General features: G+C 42.0%; 1 protein-coding gene and 1 long non-coding RNA gene across 4 annotated transcripts in view; one reads left to right on the top strand and one right to left on the bottom strand.

Moving 5' to 3' along the window:
* Poln (DNA polymerase N) overlaps positions 1-19,853 on the top strand; it is a 162,348-nt gene that overhangs the window by 31,545 nt on the left and 110,950 nt on the right. For all 3 annotated transcript variants that reach the window (NM_001289803.1, NM_181857.4, NM_001289804.1), the window contains 4 exons: positions 4,792-4,871; positions 8,379-8,879; positions 15,186-15,376; positions 18,984-19,096. In NM_001289803.1, the coding sequence (NP_001276732.1) occupies positions 4,792-4,871; positions 8,379-8,879; positions 15,186-15,376; positions 18,984-19,096 (885 nt within the window). The remainder of the gene's footprint in view (positions 1-4,791; positions 4,872-8,378; positions 8,880-15,185; positions 15,377-18,983; positions 19,097-19,853) is intronic.
* Positions 2,643-19,242, bottom strand: 4930557J02Rik (RIKEN cDNA 4930557J02 gene). Its single transcript, NR_040703.1, has 4 exons — positions 18,861-19,242; positions 18,347-18,775; positions 3,570-3,682; positions 2,643-2,793 (listed from the first exon to the last, which is right to left on the bottom strand). It is a non-coding gene; the product is annotated as an RIKEN cDNA 4930557J02 gene (long non-coding RNA).

The following is a 19,853-nucleotide window of genomic DNA, read 5'->3' as shown; positions in this document are numbered from 1 at the left end:
GTTTCAGTGTCTGGGATTCCACTTGATCTTTTGGACTCCTTCTAAGGGCTGGCATCACTTTTCCAGCTCTGCCCTCTGTAGCACTCTAAGCTCAGGTTGATCCACTCCACTACGGCTGCTGTTCTTGGTGATCATCCCATGCTACTGACATCTCCAATACACTGGGGTGTTCCACTCCACCTAGGCTTCACAATAGCCTCTCATGGGCTCTCTTCAGGGTGCCAAGCCTCAAATCCTTTGCATGACTCCTTCAGTCCTGGGCCATCATCTACAGCTGAGACTTCACCTTCTCCAATGGCCTTCGCTGGCCTCTCACAGTGCTAAGCCTCAGCTTCTCTCCATGATCCCTTCATTCCTTTACAAGCAGTACCACCTGAGTGACTCTTACACATTACCAAGTCCAGCCGCAGCATGAGGTACAACCTTGGGTATCTCTGGAACACAGCTTCTTTGTGTTCCCAGAAAACAATTTCCAGATTTCACCTCAGTGATGCTGGTCTCTTCTTAATCACTGCTAATTCCTTAGCTCCAGCTAACCAGCATCAATTTTCCCAGTAGTTCCTTCCATTCTTAACTCTAGAGCCAGAGCCACATGGCTGAAGCTGCCGAGTTCTGCTGCTTACAGGAACTAGAACATGATCCCCTTGTACTATTACATTATCACTAGCTTTATGTTTTCTAAATCCTTCACTGCCTAAGCTTGGCTATCCTGGGTCTTGCTCTGTAGATTGGCCTTGAACACAGAGATCAGCATGCCTGTCTCCTGGGATTAAAGGTGTGTACCACGATGCCTGGATTTAATTTAGCTGGGTAGGATCTTGCTCCAAGATCCCACTCCCTTAATCTGTTATCTCCTAGAACACAAGATTTTGTTCCATTTCACTTCCTGGTACCCCTTTAATACTCGAACTATATATTTTATATTTTGCCTTTTTAAGCTTGCGATGCTTATTCAAACTTCTCTTTGTGAGACTTAACCAGAGAACAAAGTCTCTGCTGGGCTTTTTTGAAACTTCCATTGTCAATGCAATTAATGCAATTAATCCAAGTCTCTTCACCTTAGCCTCAGGCAGACTTTTCAGACAAGGGCAAAAAAGTAGCCACATTCTTCACCAAAATACCACAAAAACAATCTTTATGCCACATACTGAAATACTTCTCCTTTGAAATTTCTTGGGCCAGGTCAACACAGTTCAAATTACTCCCAGCAACTAAGTCTTCCATATTCCTACTAGGATGACCCATTAAGCCCCATTTAAAGCATTCCACTGCTTTCCAAATCCAAAGTCCCAAAATCCACATTCTTTCAAATAAAAGCAAGGTCAGGCCTATCACAGCAATACCCCACTCCTGGTACCAACTTCTGTCTTAGTTAGGGTTTTACTGCTGTGAATGGAAATCCAAGGATCTAGCAGTTACTCAGTCTCACACAGCAAGCAGGCGAAGGAGCAAGAGCAAGACTCCCTTCTTCCAATGTCCTTATATTGTCTCCAGCAGAAGGTGTAGCCCAGATTAAAGGTGTGTTCCACCACACCTTTAATCCAGGATGACCTTGAACTGGGAGATTTAATCTTCTGGAATCCATAGCCACTATGGCTCAAGATCTCCAAACCAAGATCCAGATCAGAAACTTCTATCTCTAAGCCTCCAGATAAGGGTCACTGGTGAGCCTTCCAATTCTGGATTGTAGTTCATTCCAAATATAGTCAAGTTGACAACCAGGAATAGCCACTACACATGTGAAGGAATGTTTTGTTAAAGGCTAAGGCCAACTTGTGAAAGAATGTTTCACTGAAGCAGACACGGGAGAGAGGATGTTCTGCTAAAGCAAGTGCATGAAAGGACATGTGATGAAGGATTCTTTGCTAATGATATGCATATATTGGTCTGCCTTACATTTCATAATTGAGCTGCATTTGTTGGGATGCCATAAAGAGACACCAAAAACCTTGTGGTGGTATACTGCAGTTTGTTTCACTTCAAGGATTTGAGCTGATTGGATACACGTGCTGAGGCAAGACCCATGGAGGACATGTGACGTTTGGATGATATAAATAGGACTCCACAGAGTGACGGAGACCGAGCTTGGCTTGCTGATACCCCTAGCTGTGCAACGCTTATGGGTCTTGAGTCTTTGTTTCCCTGAGAGAGGCACACCTGGTGTTCCTGCTTGTTCCTTCTGACAGAGGCTGAGGCCTAGCTATCTCTGCTAGATCATGTCACTGCTGTTGCTAACTCAACTCAACTGAACTGGATTGCTGGTGTATCTATGAGGTGTTTGTGAGTGGACTGAGCTGCCACTGCCTGCTAACCTGTGAACTGAACTGCCGATTTCCAGACACACAGACAGGAGTTGCTCCAAAGAACCTTTCTAAACAGGTCCACCCCCCATTCCCATACTCTTCCTTTTCTACTACCTCTGGTGGGTAGTGGGTTGTTAAGAGGAAGGTTAAAGGGTTTAAGAACCATCATTAAAAATAAGATTTGAAAAAATTAAAGTTACAAATGCCCCCTACCATGCTACTAGCTCCTGATGGAAATGAAGCTTGAGACTGTAAGGACACCAAGTTTGAATCTCCAACTGTCAAACATTGTCCATTTCTGTCAGAGCATCAGTAGGAGGGTCTGCAGCAATCCATTGTGTGCTGGAAGCGGTTTATTTGGTTCAGGTACAAGCAGGCCAGTAGACACAACTGGCTATTTGAACTGTGTGGCTTGGCTTATAATGTGTTGTCTCAGCATGCAAAAAGCCAAAAATGGACTGCAGGTGTGCCATACTCCAGTTCAGGCATCCTGAAAGACATGTTGAAAATAAATTCATGGGATAAAACTTTGGTTGATTTACTTGGCCATTTATATTGTATGGATGGGAAAACCAAGGCTAGAAAACTTTGGACCTCTAGATAAAAGTTGACTAATTGACCAATCTGGAATAAGAACGTTCAGAAAATCTGGCACAGGGAGTTGTCGAGGCAAGGTATGTAGCTAGGTTCAGGATACAGACTTGAAGTATCTCTCACCTATGAATTTCCACCCAAGGCTGCATCAGCAGCCATGTTATTAGAATGCCTTGGCCAATTGACACATACCAGCTTCTGTCCCATGGTGTCCCAGTGAGAACACATGGTTACTTTGAATTAAGTAACCATGGGAGTTAGGGTAGAGACTGCATATGGGCCCATTAGTCAGGACTGATTTAAGGTTTTTTTTTGTTTTTTTGTTTTTTGGTTTTTTTTTTTTTTTTTTTTTTTTTTTTTTTTTTTTTTTGTCAAACAACCAACTTCCCAACAACAGAAATTGGGCTCAGAGTCTCCAGGGCATGATATTTTGTGAATAGTCACCTGGTGGCAGGTTGGCAACACTAACAACTCCCATGCTTCTGAAAGGTAGAGTGATAGTTTTTTTTTTTCTTTTAATCTTTTAGAGAATGTATCTCACTGTGTTGCCAAGGGTGATCTTTCTACCTTATCCTCCCAAGCAACTAGACCACAGATATATATCACCATGCCTACCTACCTACACAGTGACTCATTTGAACAGAATCAACAAGTGGTCCAAAATGGGCTCACCTTCTCAGTTCTCCATTTTCAGTTGTCAGCTCCATTTTCCATGAGTACTCTTGGAGTCTTGGAATTACACATGAGCAAGTGGGCCCATGTGTACAGAACACCTGTCAAGGTGGCTATGAACACAGATATATAAGTTACACTGCTTGGAATTGAGTCTTAGTTCTATCCCTTATTGTACAACTAAAGTCAGTCAGTCAGTCAGTCAGTCAGTCAGTCAGTCAGTCAGTGTGCTTTTGTGTGAGTGCACAAGTGCGCGCATGTGGGGGTTATAGGTCCTCAGGAGCCAGCTATTTATCTTTTTTTTCTTTTTCTTTTGAGATAGGGTATCTCACCTTAGACTAGGCTAGATAGCTAATAAGCCACAGGGATCCTATCTCCACATCAACCAGCACTGGGGTTATAAGCTTGCATCACAGGTGGCTGTTTACATGAGTTCTGGAAACCAATGGAAGTCCACATTCTCACTCAACAAACATTTTACACACTGAGCCATTTATGCAGCTCTTCAGCTCAGGGTTATTAAAATTAAAATCTAAATTAGCTGTTTGCATCAGTGATGTTTTCTTGAGCTCCTGATTGTTCTATTGCAGTATTATTCATTTTAACCATTTCTTCAATCCTCTAGTACTTATAAGGTGACTCCAGAATGTTAACTTTGGGTTTTCTTTTCTCTTTATTTCCTTTTTTTCTTTTTCTTTATCTTTTTGGTTTTTCAAGACAGGGTTTCTCTGGGGCCTGGCTGACCTGGAAGTAGCTCTTTAGACCAAGCTGGCCTCAAATTCAGAGATCTGCCTGCCTCTGCCTCCTGAGTGCTAGAATTAAAGGTGTGCACCACCACTGCCTGACTAACTTTAGGTTTTCAAAATAAAATATTCAAGTGCAAATTGCAAGTACCCATAAATAAGCATTTCATAATTATATAGATCTGCCTTCTATTACTTTGAAGACACTTTATGTAATCACTTACTACAATGGTCCTATGCATTTTGATTGTGTTGGTAGTGGCTAAATAGCATATTAATCAGTTTTCAATTGTTAGCTAATTCTATAAGATTTTGTTTTGTTTTGTATGGCATAAGGCTGGTCTGGTTCTGGTTATGTATATGGCTTTGAATGCACAGAACTCCACCTGCCTCTGCTTCCCCAAGTGCTGGCATTAAAGATATATAATACCATGCCTAGTTTTTGATGTTAATTTTTTGTTTCTTTGTCTGTTTTTAAGCTTCAAAAGTGGCAAAGAAATCCAGTGTTCATTACTCAGTATTAGCTGAACATGAGGAGACTCAATCACTAGGAACAAAGGTAAATCTTTACAGTTCTGAGTAATTCTAAATAGATGATCCTCGCTTTTAAACAAATAGTTAATACATGTCCTGGTATATGTTAAAAAATCTGGACACACTGCCTTAAAAATAGTTCTTATTCTCCAGAACACATGGTTTAATTTAGACAGGTGGTGAGGAGGAGGCACAGAAGCATCCCACACATCTGCTCCCTGTGTGCAGAAAGTGCTGTGAGAGCAAAGACTTTCATGTTCTCTGAGACCAAGAAGATGGACATTTATTTAACGAAGCTTTGTGTTGGTGCAGTTTTCATTTTGGGGCAATAGGGGGCAGGACCTTGAGGTAGATATCTTTATGAAGTATGAAGATTGTATCTGAGTTGAAATGTAATGGGTGATCAGGAGTTGGCCAAAATGAAGCTCCCACCTTTCAAGAGTAGGGAAAGGATACTGAAAAAAATTTTTTTAATATTATTTATTTAATGTATATGAGCACACTGTAGCTGTTCTCAGACATACTAGAAGAGAGCATCAGATCCCATTACAGATGGTTGTGAGCCACCATGTGGTTGCTGGGAATTGAACTCAGGACCTCTGGAAGAGCAATCAGTGCTCTTAACTGCTGAGCCATCTCTCCAACCCAATACTGAAGATTTTTAAGAGAAAAGAGCTTGAAATTTTTCAAGTAAGTTAACCAGTTTTGGTAATACAAGAAAAAGAAGAGATCATGTCACCAAAGACGTTGTGTAGGAAGCAGTGGCAGAGGCTGCCTCATAGTGGAGAAAATGGACTCTGGAGCAAACCACTTATTCAGGCTAACCTTTCTTTTCTTTTTCTTTCTTGGTTTTTTTTTTTTTTTTTTTTTTTTTTTTTTTTTTTTCCCAAGACAGGGTTTCCTAGCTGTTCTGGAACTCACTCTGTAGACTAGGCTGGCCTTGAACTCACAGAGCTCTGCCTGCCTACTCCAGAGTGCTGGGATTAAAGGGATGAACAACTACCGTTGCTGGGCTCTTTTTTAAAAAGCTGTTTTATTTATTTTTGTTTTTTTCGAGAAGGTCTTACTGTATAGCCATGGCTGACCTGAAACTCACTATGTAGACAGGACTTGGCTCAAATTCATGGAGATCTGCTTGTCTCTACCTTCCAAGTGCTGGGATTAAAGGAATATAGCAGTACACCTAGCAAAATCTATTTTAGAGTTTTATATAATTTTTATTTACTTATTTTTGTTGGGGAAGAGATACATGCCATGGATCACATATGTTGGTCAGAGGACAACTTGTAGAAGTCGCATATTTTTCCCACTGTGTGGGTCCCAGGGATCTAACTCAGCTCTCTAGGCCTGGTGGCAAGTGAGTCATCTTGCCAGCCCCCAACCTAATTTAGAATTAAGCTCCCTGTAGTAAAGTAGGGATATTGTCAGAACCTATCCCTTGTACTACTGGCTGATTATCTAGCCCTAGGATTTTGAAAAGTTATGTGCTTCCTGAAATTTTTTAAGATTGAAATTTAAAACATTCATCATAAGTTTCTAAAGTTGCAAAGAACATTCGTATATTGTTAATATTGACATTTTTAAAAACTGTCATAAAATTTTTAAAAATCCACTGTGACTCAAAGTACACTGTGGTAATTTGATATCCACCATCACCCATTTAAAAAACACACAAGCAAGATCTTCAACAGTCTAAAATCTTATTGAATTCCTTTTCTTGAATACTCCTCCACAGAATTTTTAATTAATATAATCTTATGCCTTAAGTCTGTTCTTGGAACCATAAACTATTCTTCTGCAATAAAAATATGAATAAATACATTAAATTTTCTGTGGTATATGACCAAGTATTAAGACATTTTCTTTCAAAATTCATTCTTTCTCTTTTTCTTTTTTTTATAAATTTATTTATTTATTTACACTCCATAGTTTACACTCCACCCACCCCCATCTCTGACTGTTCCACATCCTGTACCTCCTGCCCACACCCCTGTCTCCATGTGGATGTCCCCACCCTCACCCCACCTGACCTCTAAACTCCCTGGGGCTTCCAGTCTCTTTGAGGGTTAGGTACATCATCTCTGAATGAACACAGACCCGGCAGTCTTCTATGTATGTGTGTTGGGAGCCTCATATCAGCTGGTATATGCTGCCTGTTTGGTGTTCCAGTATCTGAGAGATCTCAGGGGTCCAGGTTAATTGAGACTGCTGGTCCTCCTACAGGATTGCCCTTCTCCTCAGCTTCTTTCAGCCTTCCCTAATTCAATAACAGGGGTCAGCTGCTTCTGTCCATTGTTTGGGTGTAAATATCTGCATCTGACACTTTCAGCCTCTTGTTGAGTCTTCCAGAGTAAGGTCATTCTAGGTCCCTTTTTGTGAGCACTCCCTAGCCTCAGAAATAGTGTCAGGCTTTGGGACCTCCCCTTGAGTTGGATCCCACTTTGGGCCTGTCACTGGATCTTATTTTCCTCAGGCTCCTCTCTATTTCCATCCCTGTAATTTTTTCAGACAGGAACAATTATGGGTCAGAGTTGTGGCTGTGGGATGGCCCCCCTCTCCCTCATTTGATGCCCTGTCTTGCTGCTGGAGGTGGGCTCTATAAGTTCCTTTTCCCTTCTGTTGGGCATTTCATATTTCTCTCTCTCTCTCTCTCCCTCCCTCCCTTCCTCCTTCCTTCCCTCTCCTCCTCTCCTCCCCTCCTCCCCTCCCCTCTCCTCTCCTCTCTCCTCCCCTCCCCTCCCCTCTTCTTTCTTTCTTTCTTTCTTTCTTTCTTTCTTTCTTTCTTTCTTTCTTTCTTTCTTTCTTTCAGACTGGCTCTCCTGGAACTCACTCTGTAGACCAAGCTGGCCTCTGCTTCCTGAGTGCTGGAATTAAAGGCATGCTCTACCACCACCCAGCTCAAAATCACTTTAAAATTAATATTAATGTGCAGTTGTTCAAAGCAAGAGATAAATTATAAATTTGGAAATGAACATTAAAGCACAAAGTACCATTGTAAACAAATGTATTAAGATGGGTGGAAATGTTTTTCTCCTGCTAGTGCGTGGGTCTGCCAGCGTTGACTGCACATTGCTGGAATGAGGACAAACATTGCTGGACTACAGTTTTGTTAATTTCATAGGCCAACTAACATTTTCAAGTATTTTTTATGATTTCATTTTCTCTATGACTGCCCTCTACTTGGAGCTGCAGTTGTAGGCCTCACACTCATTCATTATCTTCTGAGATGAGTCACTTGTAGTACAGAGTCCAGAGGAAACATTTTGAATTTGTACCTGCTCTAGCTCCAGGGTTGTGTCGTCTAGAAAGACTGTCTAGCTCTGTTGGAAAGTGTGGTTCTAGAGCTGGAAGGGTGGCTCAGTGGTAGAATACCTGTTTAGCATGTACCAGAAAAAGGAAGGAGAAAGATCACAGATAATGTAAAACGTGTGCTCTCGTTATCTTTGAGAAGCTGTATCAAAAATGCACTTGGTTTCTACACATGTCTCATGAATCCATGTTATAATGAAATATTTTCCTTTTTTTTCTGCAGAACCCCGAGTCATTAATAACCCAGACACCAAGAGGATCCATTGAGCTCTGTCCTCAGCCCTCCATTACTAAGCTCACATGTCAGCTCTCTGCTGGTCAAGTACAGAACAGCATCAGCTCATTGGGTCTTTCCAGTTATTTAATTCCACAGTGTGATCAGGAAGCTTCAGTTTTACCGAACATGGAGCATAAGAGACAGCATTTCCTAAAGGAAAATATAGGCAAAGAAGATAAGGACAACTCGAGTCTTAAAAGAAAATATATTACATGTAGTAAATCCTCAGAAAAAGCAAGTAAACACACAGCTCTGGAAAAAGATACTGATGGGACTGAATCCTGGCCAAACTCCAGGGACACAAGAGCTTTGGGGGAAAGGCTGTGTGATGTTAGATATTTGGGTGATTTGGCCAAAGCCCAGCTGATGGATGCTCTCAAGCAGGCAGCAGCCCTGGTGGTGACATTGATGTACAAGGATGGTTCCACACAGCTGAGCGCCAAGGAGGTTAGTAAACAGTAGTGTCACATGCCTGAGGCACTAGCACTTGAGAGACTAGGGCAGGAGGGTAATTTGAACTCTGGAATTTGGGTTCAGTTTGGGAAACTTAATCCCAGCACTTGGGAGGCAGAGGCAGGCGGATTCCTGAGTTCAAGGCCAGCCTGGTCTTCAAAGTGAGTTCCAGGACAGTCAGGGCTACAGAGAAACCCTGTCTCAAAAAAACAAAACAAAACAAAACAAAACAAAACAAAACAAAACAATCTCATTTCAAGACAAATCCTTTTTCTGATTTTGATAAGAGCTAGAAATATGATTTTAAGCCTTACTTCCTTCTCTTTGGCAAGTGATTGTAACAATGTAGGGTTCCTATCAATTCTGGGCAACTGGCAAACTGTTTTCCTAGAGGAGGTGATCCAATCTACCTTCCACCAGTAATGCCTGAGGGGGTCAAATTCTCCACCTGCTGGAGATTTAATTCTATTTTCTACTTAAGCCCTTCTTGTGTGTGCAAAGTGTTACTTTTTTGTACTGCTGACGTGCGTTTGCTCAACAGTGGTGATACTGAGCATTTTTATGTACTTATTGTTCTTCATGTATCTTTGGTGAAATTAAAATTTTTGAATTAGGTTATGATTTTTTCTATTTTGGATATGTAAGAATTCTTCATGTGCTTTTATGATTCTGATCTCTAATAAGATATATGATTTGCAATTTTTCTAATCTGTAAATTTTCACTCAAACTTCTTGAGAAATTTGAGAAAAAAAAATTTTTTTCGAGACTAGGTTTCTCTGTGTAGCCCTGGCTGTCCTGGAACTCACTCTGTAGACCAGGCTGGCTTTGAACTCAGAAATCCGCCTGCCTCTGCCTCCGGAGTGCTGGGATTAAAGGCATGCGCCACCACGCCTGGCCTGGGGGGCGGGGGAGACTTTAAATCTAAAGATCCTATTTTTGTGTTTTTGTTAGCATATTCAGAATGCTTGGGGCTTGGGGAGATGGCTCAGTGGGTAAAAGCATTTGCTTTGCTTGCATATGGAACTGAGTTCAAATCCCCAGCAGTCACAGAAAAAAGCAGAGCATAGCTTTGCGTGCATGTAACCTCAGCATTGGGAGACTGAGACTGGGGATCCTATGTACTTGCTAGCAAGCCAGCTAGCTAGCTAAAAGACTGAGCTGTCCATTCAGCGGGACACTCTGTCTCAAAGTAATAACATAAAGGAACAATTGAAGAGGATACTTGGCTTTCTTCTCTGACTTCCACATACAATCACATATTCACATGCCCCCTGCCCCTGCTTTGTTTTTCCCAAGTCAAGCAGATTTGCCCCAGTTTTATTTGTAAGCGTTTTGTAGTTTTAGCTCTTAAATCTAAATCTGTGATCCATTCTAGTTAATTTTTTTCTAGGCTGTGGAAATTCACCCTTTGCAGGTGACTATTTAGTCATTCCAGCTCTATTTGTTGAAAATACTCTTCTCTTTTAATTCTTTTTTTAAAAATTTAATATTTATTTTTATTTATTTATATGAGTATACTGTAGGTGTCTTCAGACACACCAGAAGAGGTCCCATTACAGATGGTTGTGAGGAACCATGTGGTTGCTGGGAATTGAACCTCTGAAAGAGCAGCCAGTGCTCCTAATCACCAAGCCGTCTCTCCAGCCTCTCATTTAAATCTTTTAGTGCTTTTATTAGTTACTTTTTTCATTACTGTGAGAAAATCTCTGACAAAAACAATTGTGTGTGTATGTGTGTGTGTGTGTGGGGGGGAAGGTTTATTTTGCTCAAAATTTCAGACTATAGTCGTGCGTGGTGGAGAAGGCCTGGCAGCAGAAGCCTGAGATAGTCGGTCATATTGCACTCACGGTTTAGGAAGCAGAGACAGATGAATGCTTGTCTTATCTGACTTTCTTTTTACTATATTCATTCCAAGACCAAAGTCTGTGGGGTGATGTTGCCCACATTCAGAGTAGGTCTTCCCTCTTAATTAAGCCTTTCTAAAAGCATCCTTGTAGACACACTTAGGAGGTATGTTTCCATGATAGCTCTAAGTCTGGACAAGTTGACAATAAAGTTAATCTTCATAACACTTTCATTGGAAATCAGTTGGCTGTAAATCTAATGGTTGATTCCTCTTTCTACTCTGGGCTTTTGTTTTGTTTTGTTTGAGACAAAGTTTCACTATATACCCCAAGCTGGCTTTAAACTCATGACATCTACCTGCCTCAGTTTTCTGAATGCTAGGGTTATAAGTGTATGGAATGTCACCTCTAAGGGTTGATTTCCATATGTTTGATTCTTTCCTTTAGTCTTTGTTTCTGTGTTATACTAGAAAGTATATGGTCTTGATGACTGAGGTTTGTAATAAATTTAGAAATCAAAAGGAAAACTCTTTATCTTCCAACTATGTTAATCTTTTTAAAAGTTATTTTGGCTATCAGGGTTCCTTTGCATTTCCATATAAATATTATCATTGTTTTATTATGTCATCATAATTTCTGTAAACATCCATCTAGAGGCTTGATACAAATTGAATCTTTAAGTTTTGTTTTGGTGGAGAAGCCTTTTTTTTTTTTTAAATTTCAAGGACAATTTAGTTTAAAAGAAAGATCTGAAGGCAAAAAAACCTGTAAATCTTGGCAACTGCCCAGAGGATGGAGAAAGAGAAGAGGAGGAGAGAAAGCCATGGCATTTGAATTAGGCCAGTATGGAGCTCAGCTACATAGCGAATAAGCTGCCACATGGTGGCTAGAGAAATGGTACATGATCCCAAAATGATGGGAAAAGCATGCTTAGAACAGACAAAAAGAAAAGGAAAAAATAGTTCAGAAAAAAGGAACTACCTCTAAATGTTTATCTCTAAGCCTATAGACTAGTTCAGATCTTATCATAGGTAAGATACCTTATCTTTGAGCATTGGATGGTGGTTAATGTAAAAATACACAGCTGACCAAAATGGTCAGAGAATAAGTGTCTATAGAATTCTTAGCCACAGATGGGACATCTGTATCACATCACACCCCCACAAGGGTCATGGGCCATTATGGACTAGGGGACAGAAAGATGCTAAGAGCTACATCTTAGAGAGGACTGAAACAAAGTAGTGTCTTTTGGATATGACTGGATTATAGCCCTCCTGAACTATAACAGCTTTGGTTGCCACACAAGACCCCCAGAGGATCAGCAGCCAGCATTTCACATGGAGGGAGAAGAGCTCACAAGTTCCCACCTCTAGGTGAAGAACTGTTGGCAAATGGTGAAGGAAGAAAAATCAAGTTTTGGTGAAGGTGTGGCCTTGATAGGTTGACCATGCTCCAGTGATGGCCCACACCCATGAGTGTATAAGCAGCACAAATTGGATTCAGTGTATTATTTAAAAAATAGGACAATATGGAGTGGGAAATGGAAGTGGATCTGGGAGGAGCTAGGGGAAGGAGTGGCACGGCGGTTTGAATAGGAATGGCGCCCACAGACTCATGTGTTTGAATGCTTGGCCCATGGGGAGTGGCACTATTAAGAGATGTGGCATTGTTGGAAGAAGTGTGTCACCATGAAGTCAGGCTTTGTGTCACTGTGGAATCAGGCTTTGAGGTCTACTATGCTCAAGCTCTGCCCAACATGAAATCCATTCTTCTGCTGCTGCCTCTGGATTAAGCTGTAGAGCTCTCAGCTCCTTCCATGTCTGCCTGGATGATGCCATGCTGCTTGCCAGATGAGAATGGACTGTACATCTGAAACTGTAAGCCAGCACCAATTAAATATTTTCCTTTATAAGAGTTGCCTTGGTCATGGTGCCTCTTCACAGCAATAAAACCCAAACTAAGACAGAGGGGGTGAGTATAATCAAAATATAAGGTATTCCTGTATGAAATTCTCGAAGAATTAATAAAAAATATTTAAGAAAAGCAGGCAGACTTAAAGCTGTATAGCTGTGGTTCTGTATGCAACTGTGCTAGAAGGAGGGAATTCTGGGAAAGAAAAGTATATCATTTCATTAAAAGGATAATTATTTGACCTGCTTGGGACCTGCTGGCAGGGATGGCTGGTAGACACCAAAGCACTTGCCATAGGTGCCACTATGGTAGATAAATGTGTGATGGAAAGATGCAGTACTCAGTGGAGAGATGGAAAAGAAGGCAAAGCCAAGGGGTTCATGCACTGTGGAGAAAGGTGAAACTGGAGTCTAAATGGTGGCGATGAGCAGGCAAGGTGTGAGGAAGCCTGGTGAGGTCTTGGTTCAGGCTGCCACCAAGGGCCATGTCTGGGTCTGTAGTCCTATGGCAGCCAGGACTGTGTTGATGTCCCAGGCCAGTGTTACCACCAAAGTCCATGCAGATGTTCTGGCTCCACCCCTTGCCTAGGCAGCACAGAAAAGCTGACCTTGATGATGAGCAGTGGGGGAGGTGACTCCTAGGACATGAGTTTAGGAGTGCTGGCCTGCCCCTGGCCCCTAACATGTTGTGGGGTGGCTTGAGCAAGGAAGAGATACTCTCCCCTGCCCTTGCTCCTCTCCACCTGCAGCAGGCAGGAGAGCTGGCCCTGAGGTCATGAGAGTGGGAGGGAGCTGGCTCTACCCTTCACCGGCTGCAGCACTCAAGAGAGCAGGCCCTGCAACTCACCTGGGCAGCACAGTAGAGCTGTGTTTGGGGGTCAGAGGAGGGAGAGCTATCCCTACCCCTCATCTGCCATGGGGTGCCATGGGAGCTAGCACCAAAGTCATGAGAGTAGGAGAGCTGGCCCCACCCCTCTTTGGTTTCGGTACTTGTACCTTGCCTAGCAGCATAGTAGAGCTGGCCCTGGTGCTGAAGGCCCAGATTAGCAGGTCCTAAGGACATGAAAGCAAGAGAGCTGCCCCTTGCTGGTTGCAGCAGTAAGGGGGCTACTGGAGGGACAGTGCTAGAGAGCTTGCCTTGGTGGTGCAGGTGCAGGAGAGTCAGCAGGCTGACCAACTCAGCTACCTCCTAGGCCCAGATCCAGGGCTTTGAGTAGGCCTACCCTAATATCTACCCCATCTGTGATCTGCTGGGCACATCAAAGGTCTGCCCCTGCAGATCTAAAGCTTCAGGATCTCTCTGACACAGGGCAACAACAGGAGGATATCCTATAGGAGTCCCCCATGAGGACCCAGTATTGATAGTGTAGCAGAAGCCAGAGGCTTCAAACAGACCAATGACTCCTTGCAATGAACATTGCCAGTAAAGATGTGTGGACAGAAGGGTATACTGTGGGACACACTGCAGCTTCCATGACAAGATTTTTTTTAAATTCTATCTTATTTTCTTTTCTTTTGGCAAAGGGGAGGGCATGTATTAAGGGGCTGGGACTGGGGTGAATGATGTGAAATTCACAAAGGATCAATAAAAAGTTTAAAAATACAAATTAATGGTTAAAGTTTGAAAGTTATAAAAAAATAACTAATGTACTTTGCCAGGTTTTATATTCCCACCAATGAAGAAAAAAATAAAGAAAAAATTTAAAAGATAATTATTCCTTCTATGTATTTAGCGTGGCTTAAGGTAAACCTGCCTTCTTGAGATATTGTCCCCTTGCCAGGTGATTGATTTTCTGGCCCAATTGCACAGACTCTCTTGTTGTAGCTGAATTGGAATGTTAGGTCTCCATCCAAGCCAGAGAAATAGCTTTCCCTTCTGGGCCTCCACAGAGACCTGATCAAGGCTAATTATGCCTTTCTCTGAAAGGTAACCCTAAATTCATTTAGTAACCAGACTAGGAATCAGAACCCTGAAACACTTTGATTTCTATTTTTGAAAGGTATCTTGTTGAGTAGAAAATTCTAGTTGAGACCTAGATGTGATAGTGGTACATGTCTATAATCCCAACACTTTGGAGGAGCAGGCATTCTAGGCCAGCCTGGGCTATGTAGATGACCCTATCTAAAAATAAAACTCAGTTGGGGGATGGAAAGGTGGCTCAGTGAATAAGGTGCTTGCTGTTCAAGCATAAAGACCCAAGTGTGGATCCCCAGAACCTATAAAAGCTGGATGCCATAGCATATGTTTGTAACCCTAGGGCTCCTATGGTAAAATGGGAGACAAATACAAGAGAATGGCCTGAAGCTCAGGGGCTAGTTAGCCTGGCAAACACTGTGACAAGCAACAAGAGACTCTGTCTCAAACAAGTGAAAGATGGAGACCAATATTCCAGTTTGACTTTTAACTTCTATATGTGTGCCTATACCTGAATTTATACATGCACAGATATTTGTAAAATGGCATTTTTAAAGTTCATTCTAGATGCTACTCCTTTGTTTTATAGCTTGCTCTCATTTGTGGCTTTGCATTTCTGTGTCTTCACAGGCTTTAACTTGTACTGTTAAAGGAATTGTAGTGTTACTAAAAAGCCATGTAGGCAACAGCACTCTGACTCTCCCAGCCCATGGTGGTGCTCTGGAAAAGGACTTCATATCCGAAGATCACTGTGTCTACATACATACGGAGCATTCCCCTTTCTGGGACCCAAAGCAAGAAGCACATAGTCTATTTGTCAGGCAAGAAATCTTTATCTATTACATTAAATGTAAAACTTCCCAAGCTCCAGTTTTAACTATTTAAACTTTTGGTTTTTTATGAACACGTGAAATTATTTTAAAAGGAAAAAAACCCAAGAAAGCAGTGGTGTCCTCCCTCAGAGTTTGTGGAATGGAGGATCCATCCAGATGCCACGGGAGCCTGTTCCAGTATTGTGACAGCTTTGCAATGAGGTGTTAGGGGGAAGCTTTGTCATCTAGCCTGAAAACTCACTGCCACTACCAGGGTTCCAGGTGATTTTCACTAGCATTCTAGTTTCTTCCCTTACAGCAAAGGATAAGTCATCATTGCCTGGAAACACGAAGTTGTCTTTAGTATTACTAAGGATAGTGCCTGTCTGAAAATGTGGCTTGGGTGATTTGTGCAACAAAAAGTTTTGCTTATATATGGACTTTTGGGCCTGCCAGCAGTATAAATAATGACACAGAAGCCTTTTAATATTTTAAAGCTTAGGCGTTTTAGCTAGGGCAGTCTCTCAGCCCTAGCTGTCAAGCTTAACCCTGGCACTACATTCTGCCACACGCGCTACCTCTCTACTCTGCTCTGGTCCATCTGCTGGTGAATCCCCACATCTTTATTCTCCTAGTCAGTCTAGGTCTCTCCCTGTCTCTCTGTCTTTCTGTCTTTCTGTCCCTCTGTCCCTCCTCCCTCCCCCTCTCCCTCTTCCCCTCCCCTCCCCTCCACTTCTTGGCCAGTTTTTGGTCATCAGCTCTTTATTACAGCCAATCATATACAATTCTAGATTGCCTCTAGGCTAGTGAGAAAGGACAAATATTTACAAAATATGAGAGCAGTGATGGGCCATAGAAATAACCATACCAAGATCCTGCCAACATTTAGCACTCTGCCAGTACAGAATTAACAATTGAAAACACAGAGATGTCTTAACACAGTGTAAAAAAAGGTTACCCAAACAGATATAGGCTCAGTCCCCAGGTTTTCTGTTTTGAGGTAATAGACCTATAAGAGAAGAGACTCAGCAGATAGTGTGTAGGTCATAGAGGCTCCTCCTTCCTGAATGAATTAGTGTGGTCTGCAAGAGTTACCTCTGGTGGGCTGTTATGAGATGAGGCCATGTGCTTGGCCTCTTCTATCCTTAACTGGCTCCCTTTCTGTCTCTTCATCTGCTGTGATGCTGGCAGGGGCCCCTGACCGAGTCAGTGCCATGCTCTGTGGACTTTGCTGCTGCAATTGTGAATCAAATGAACTTTATTTAATTGTGCCTAAATATGGTAGAGGCTTTCTAACTCTTTAGGTTTTTTTTTTTTTTACATTTATTAAAGCTTTCTGTGAAAAGCTTTTCTTTATCATCTACACTTTATTCACCTTATCACATCTTCATTCATGTGTTATTTTTATCATTTAGGTCTTTTCTAAACATCTGGATAAAACAATTCCCTAGCCCAGCACCATATATAATCACTATCTTCACATTTATCTTGTATTCTTTGTTTGAGAGCCTCACCTTTAACAGCCAGGCTACCTCTCTAGCCCACATTTCTCTATAATGTCTATCACCCCACCATTCATACATCTTATTTTATTTATTGTATGTCCACTACTAAGCTCTATGAGGGTTAGGGCAGGATTTTGTTTTTTCAATTTCATGACCCCCACACCCACAATTGATACTGCCACAATATCATTTTGAAGCTTATTAAGTTCTAGGAAAGATAGTCCCTCATATACTATAAAACATGGAAAATAGTCCCAATTCTACAGTAGTGTATTTAGGATTCAAATCGATTTAAATCATACCTTATAAATATATGCTAAATATATACTAGGAAATTTTGCATGTGTATGAGTTGTGTGTGTTTGCACGTGTGTGTATATACATGCACATTTATGTATGCATTTTATTTTATTGAGGCAGAGTCTCTTGTTAAATGTAGAGCTCATCTATTTAACTAGTCTAGCTAGCCAGCTTGCTGTAGGGATCCCTGTCTCCCCAGTGATGGGATTTCAGGCAGGACACAACGAATTTACATAGGTTCTGGGAATCTGTCATAGGTGGCTTCAGCTGTCAACTTGACACAAACCTAGAGTTATCTGGGAAGAGGGAACCTTAACTATAGATTTGCCTTGATCAGACTTTGCTAATTGATATAGGAGAGGCCAGCCCACTATCTCTGGCACACAGGTGGGTCTGGGCTGTATAGCAAAGGTATCTGAACTTGAATCTTGGTGCACGTGAACCAGCAGTCATTCTTTTATGGTCTCTGCTTCAGTTTCTCCCTCCAGGTTCCTGCCCTGACTTTCCTTGATGATGGAATATAACCTATAAGAGTAAATAAACCCTATTCTTCCAAAGTTGCTTCTGGTGTTTTATCTCAGCAACAGGAAGCAAACTAGAACAGAACCTGAATTCCAGTCTTGGTGTTGGTGTGGGAAGTGCTTTTTTCCACTGAGCCACCTTCCATAAGAAACTCTTCTGATGTTTGTCTTACCAAGATAGACTTTAGCCAGCCTGTATTTCTCCCCATGAGAAGGCAGGGTAGCCATTAGATCACTTCATCCTAGATGTATCCTTCAGCATGTGCCAGGGAGGTCCCCATATTCCATTTTCTACCATTCTTAACTTCTTCATTCTCATTCTTGTGTCCCTTATCAGTTTTACCTAAGCCAAGACCCAGTGCTGTTGGCACTTTGACCTCCCTACCATTTTGGTCTCCTGTTCTAACAAATCAAGGCCAAGCCACATAACTTTCAAAGCACTATACAGTGTCTATCAATGGAGCCAGGCAAGCAAAATCCACCTATACACCATCACTCAGTGTGCATGTCTACTGGACTCCTGGTTTCTTCCTTTCTTACCCCATCAAAGAGCTCTTTTTAATGTATTGTACTTTTTCCATAAAGAGGAACTTGGGCTTAGTGGTTTAGGGCTTCTGGCAGTAGCAAGATACAGTATCAGAACCCAACCTTACCATCTATTTGGTGTGACATATCTGAATCCAAGTCTCTTCATCTTCATACTGGATGGAGTGCCTGCCTTGTAGTAGTGTGACTAAGTTTCAGTGTGGCAACCTTGTGAAATGGTAGCCTGGTATCTGCTATGATAAATGTTAACTGTTATCCCAGATTCAGAAGTTCATAAGGTGATGGAAGAAGCTGCAGTTTAGCACGTGTGGGTCCTTCTGTGAAAGGTGTGTGGGTAGGCTGCTTGCCCAGAACATCTCTTGAGCAGGTTGCACAAGTTGTGGGTGGAGAAGAGTAGACATGCAAGAGCATATGCCATCCTCAGCAGTGTGGGTAGGAGTGGCACCGTGCAATGGCAGAAGGAAAGACCTGGCATGCCGAGAGGTGGAACACTTGGAGGCTTGGACCAGGTCCAGTGTGTGTATTCTGCACAGGAGCTTCAGGAGTAGAAGCTTTTCTCAGAGATGAGCCCTGAGTCAAAGCTTCACAGTGTATGAAATACACATAAGAAGTAATGCCCACCTCATAGGATTCACTAGTTAATCGAGGTGTGTATATACTACATAAGGATAGATAGAATTTGATATTACAATATTTTTCCAAGACCCAAATTACTATCTAAATGGTGAATTTTCTTTTGTTTAGGAACATACTGTTTTGGACACTGAGGTGTAAATGTCCCGTTGTTTGTTTTAATGCCAAGGACTTTGTGAGAACAGTGCTGCAGCTCTATGGTGAAGATGGCAGTTGGAAGCATGGTAAGTCACCATTCTCATTGTCTCTAAGACTTAGAAAAGTGGTCAGGCCACCATGTCACCTGCTCCAAGGGCTCTTGGCCACACAGACACTGCTTCTTCACCTGCCATGGACACTTCCCCTCCTATGTCTGGACTCTTCTTATATTTGTACCAGTTTATACTCCTTTAGTGTAAAGAATGACCGCTGAAACACAGTCACAATGGGCTTTGTTGTTATCATCAATGGATACAGATACTAAGATCTACAACCCAGAGAGTACCAAACAAGACAGTATAAAGGGTAGGGAATAGCTGCTATATGCCTTTAATCTCAGTACTCAGAAAGCAGAGGCTAGAGGGTCTCTAAGTTTGAGGCCAGCTTGGTCTACAGAGAGAGTTCTAAAATAGCCAGGACTTCACCAAGAAACCCCATCTTGAAAAATGAGAGAGAGAGAGAGGTAGAGAGAGAGAGAGAGATAGAGAGAGAGAGAAAGACAGAGAGACAGAGACAGAGAGAGACAGAGAGACAGAGACAGAGAGACAAAGACAGAGCGACAGAGAGAGCGAGCGAGCATTGTCAGGTATGGGTTCCATTTCATGGAATGGGACTTAAATCCAATATAAAAGTACTTTCAGAACCTTTTTGCCACTATTGTATCAGAATATCTTGTAGTCATGCCGCTATTGTAGGTAACAGGGTTTATAGCTGGGTGATATTAGCAATTGTCTTTAACCCTTGTCAGGGGGCAGAGTAATTATGAACACGTAGGGGTTAAGC

This window comes from Mus musculus, chromosome 5 (assembly GCF_000001635.26).
Source record: "Mus musculus strain C57BL/6J chromosome 5, GRCm38.p6 C57BL/6J".
Lineage (NCBI taxonomy): Eukaryota > Metazoa > Chordata > Mammalia > Rodentia > Muridae > Mus > Mus musculus.
The sequence above is the reverse complement of the archived record's forward strand: the minus strand, read 5'-3'. Positions and strand labels throughout refer to the sequence as shown.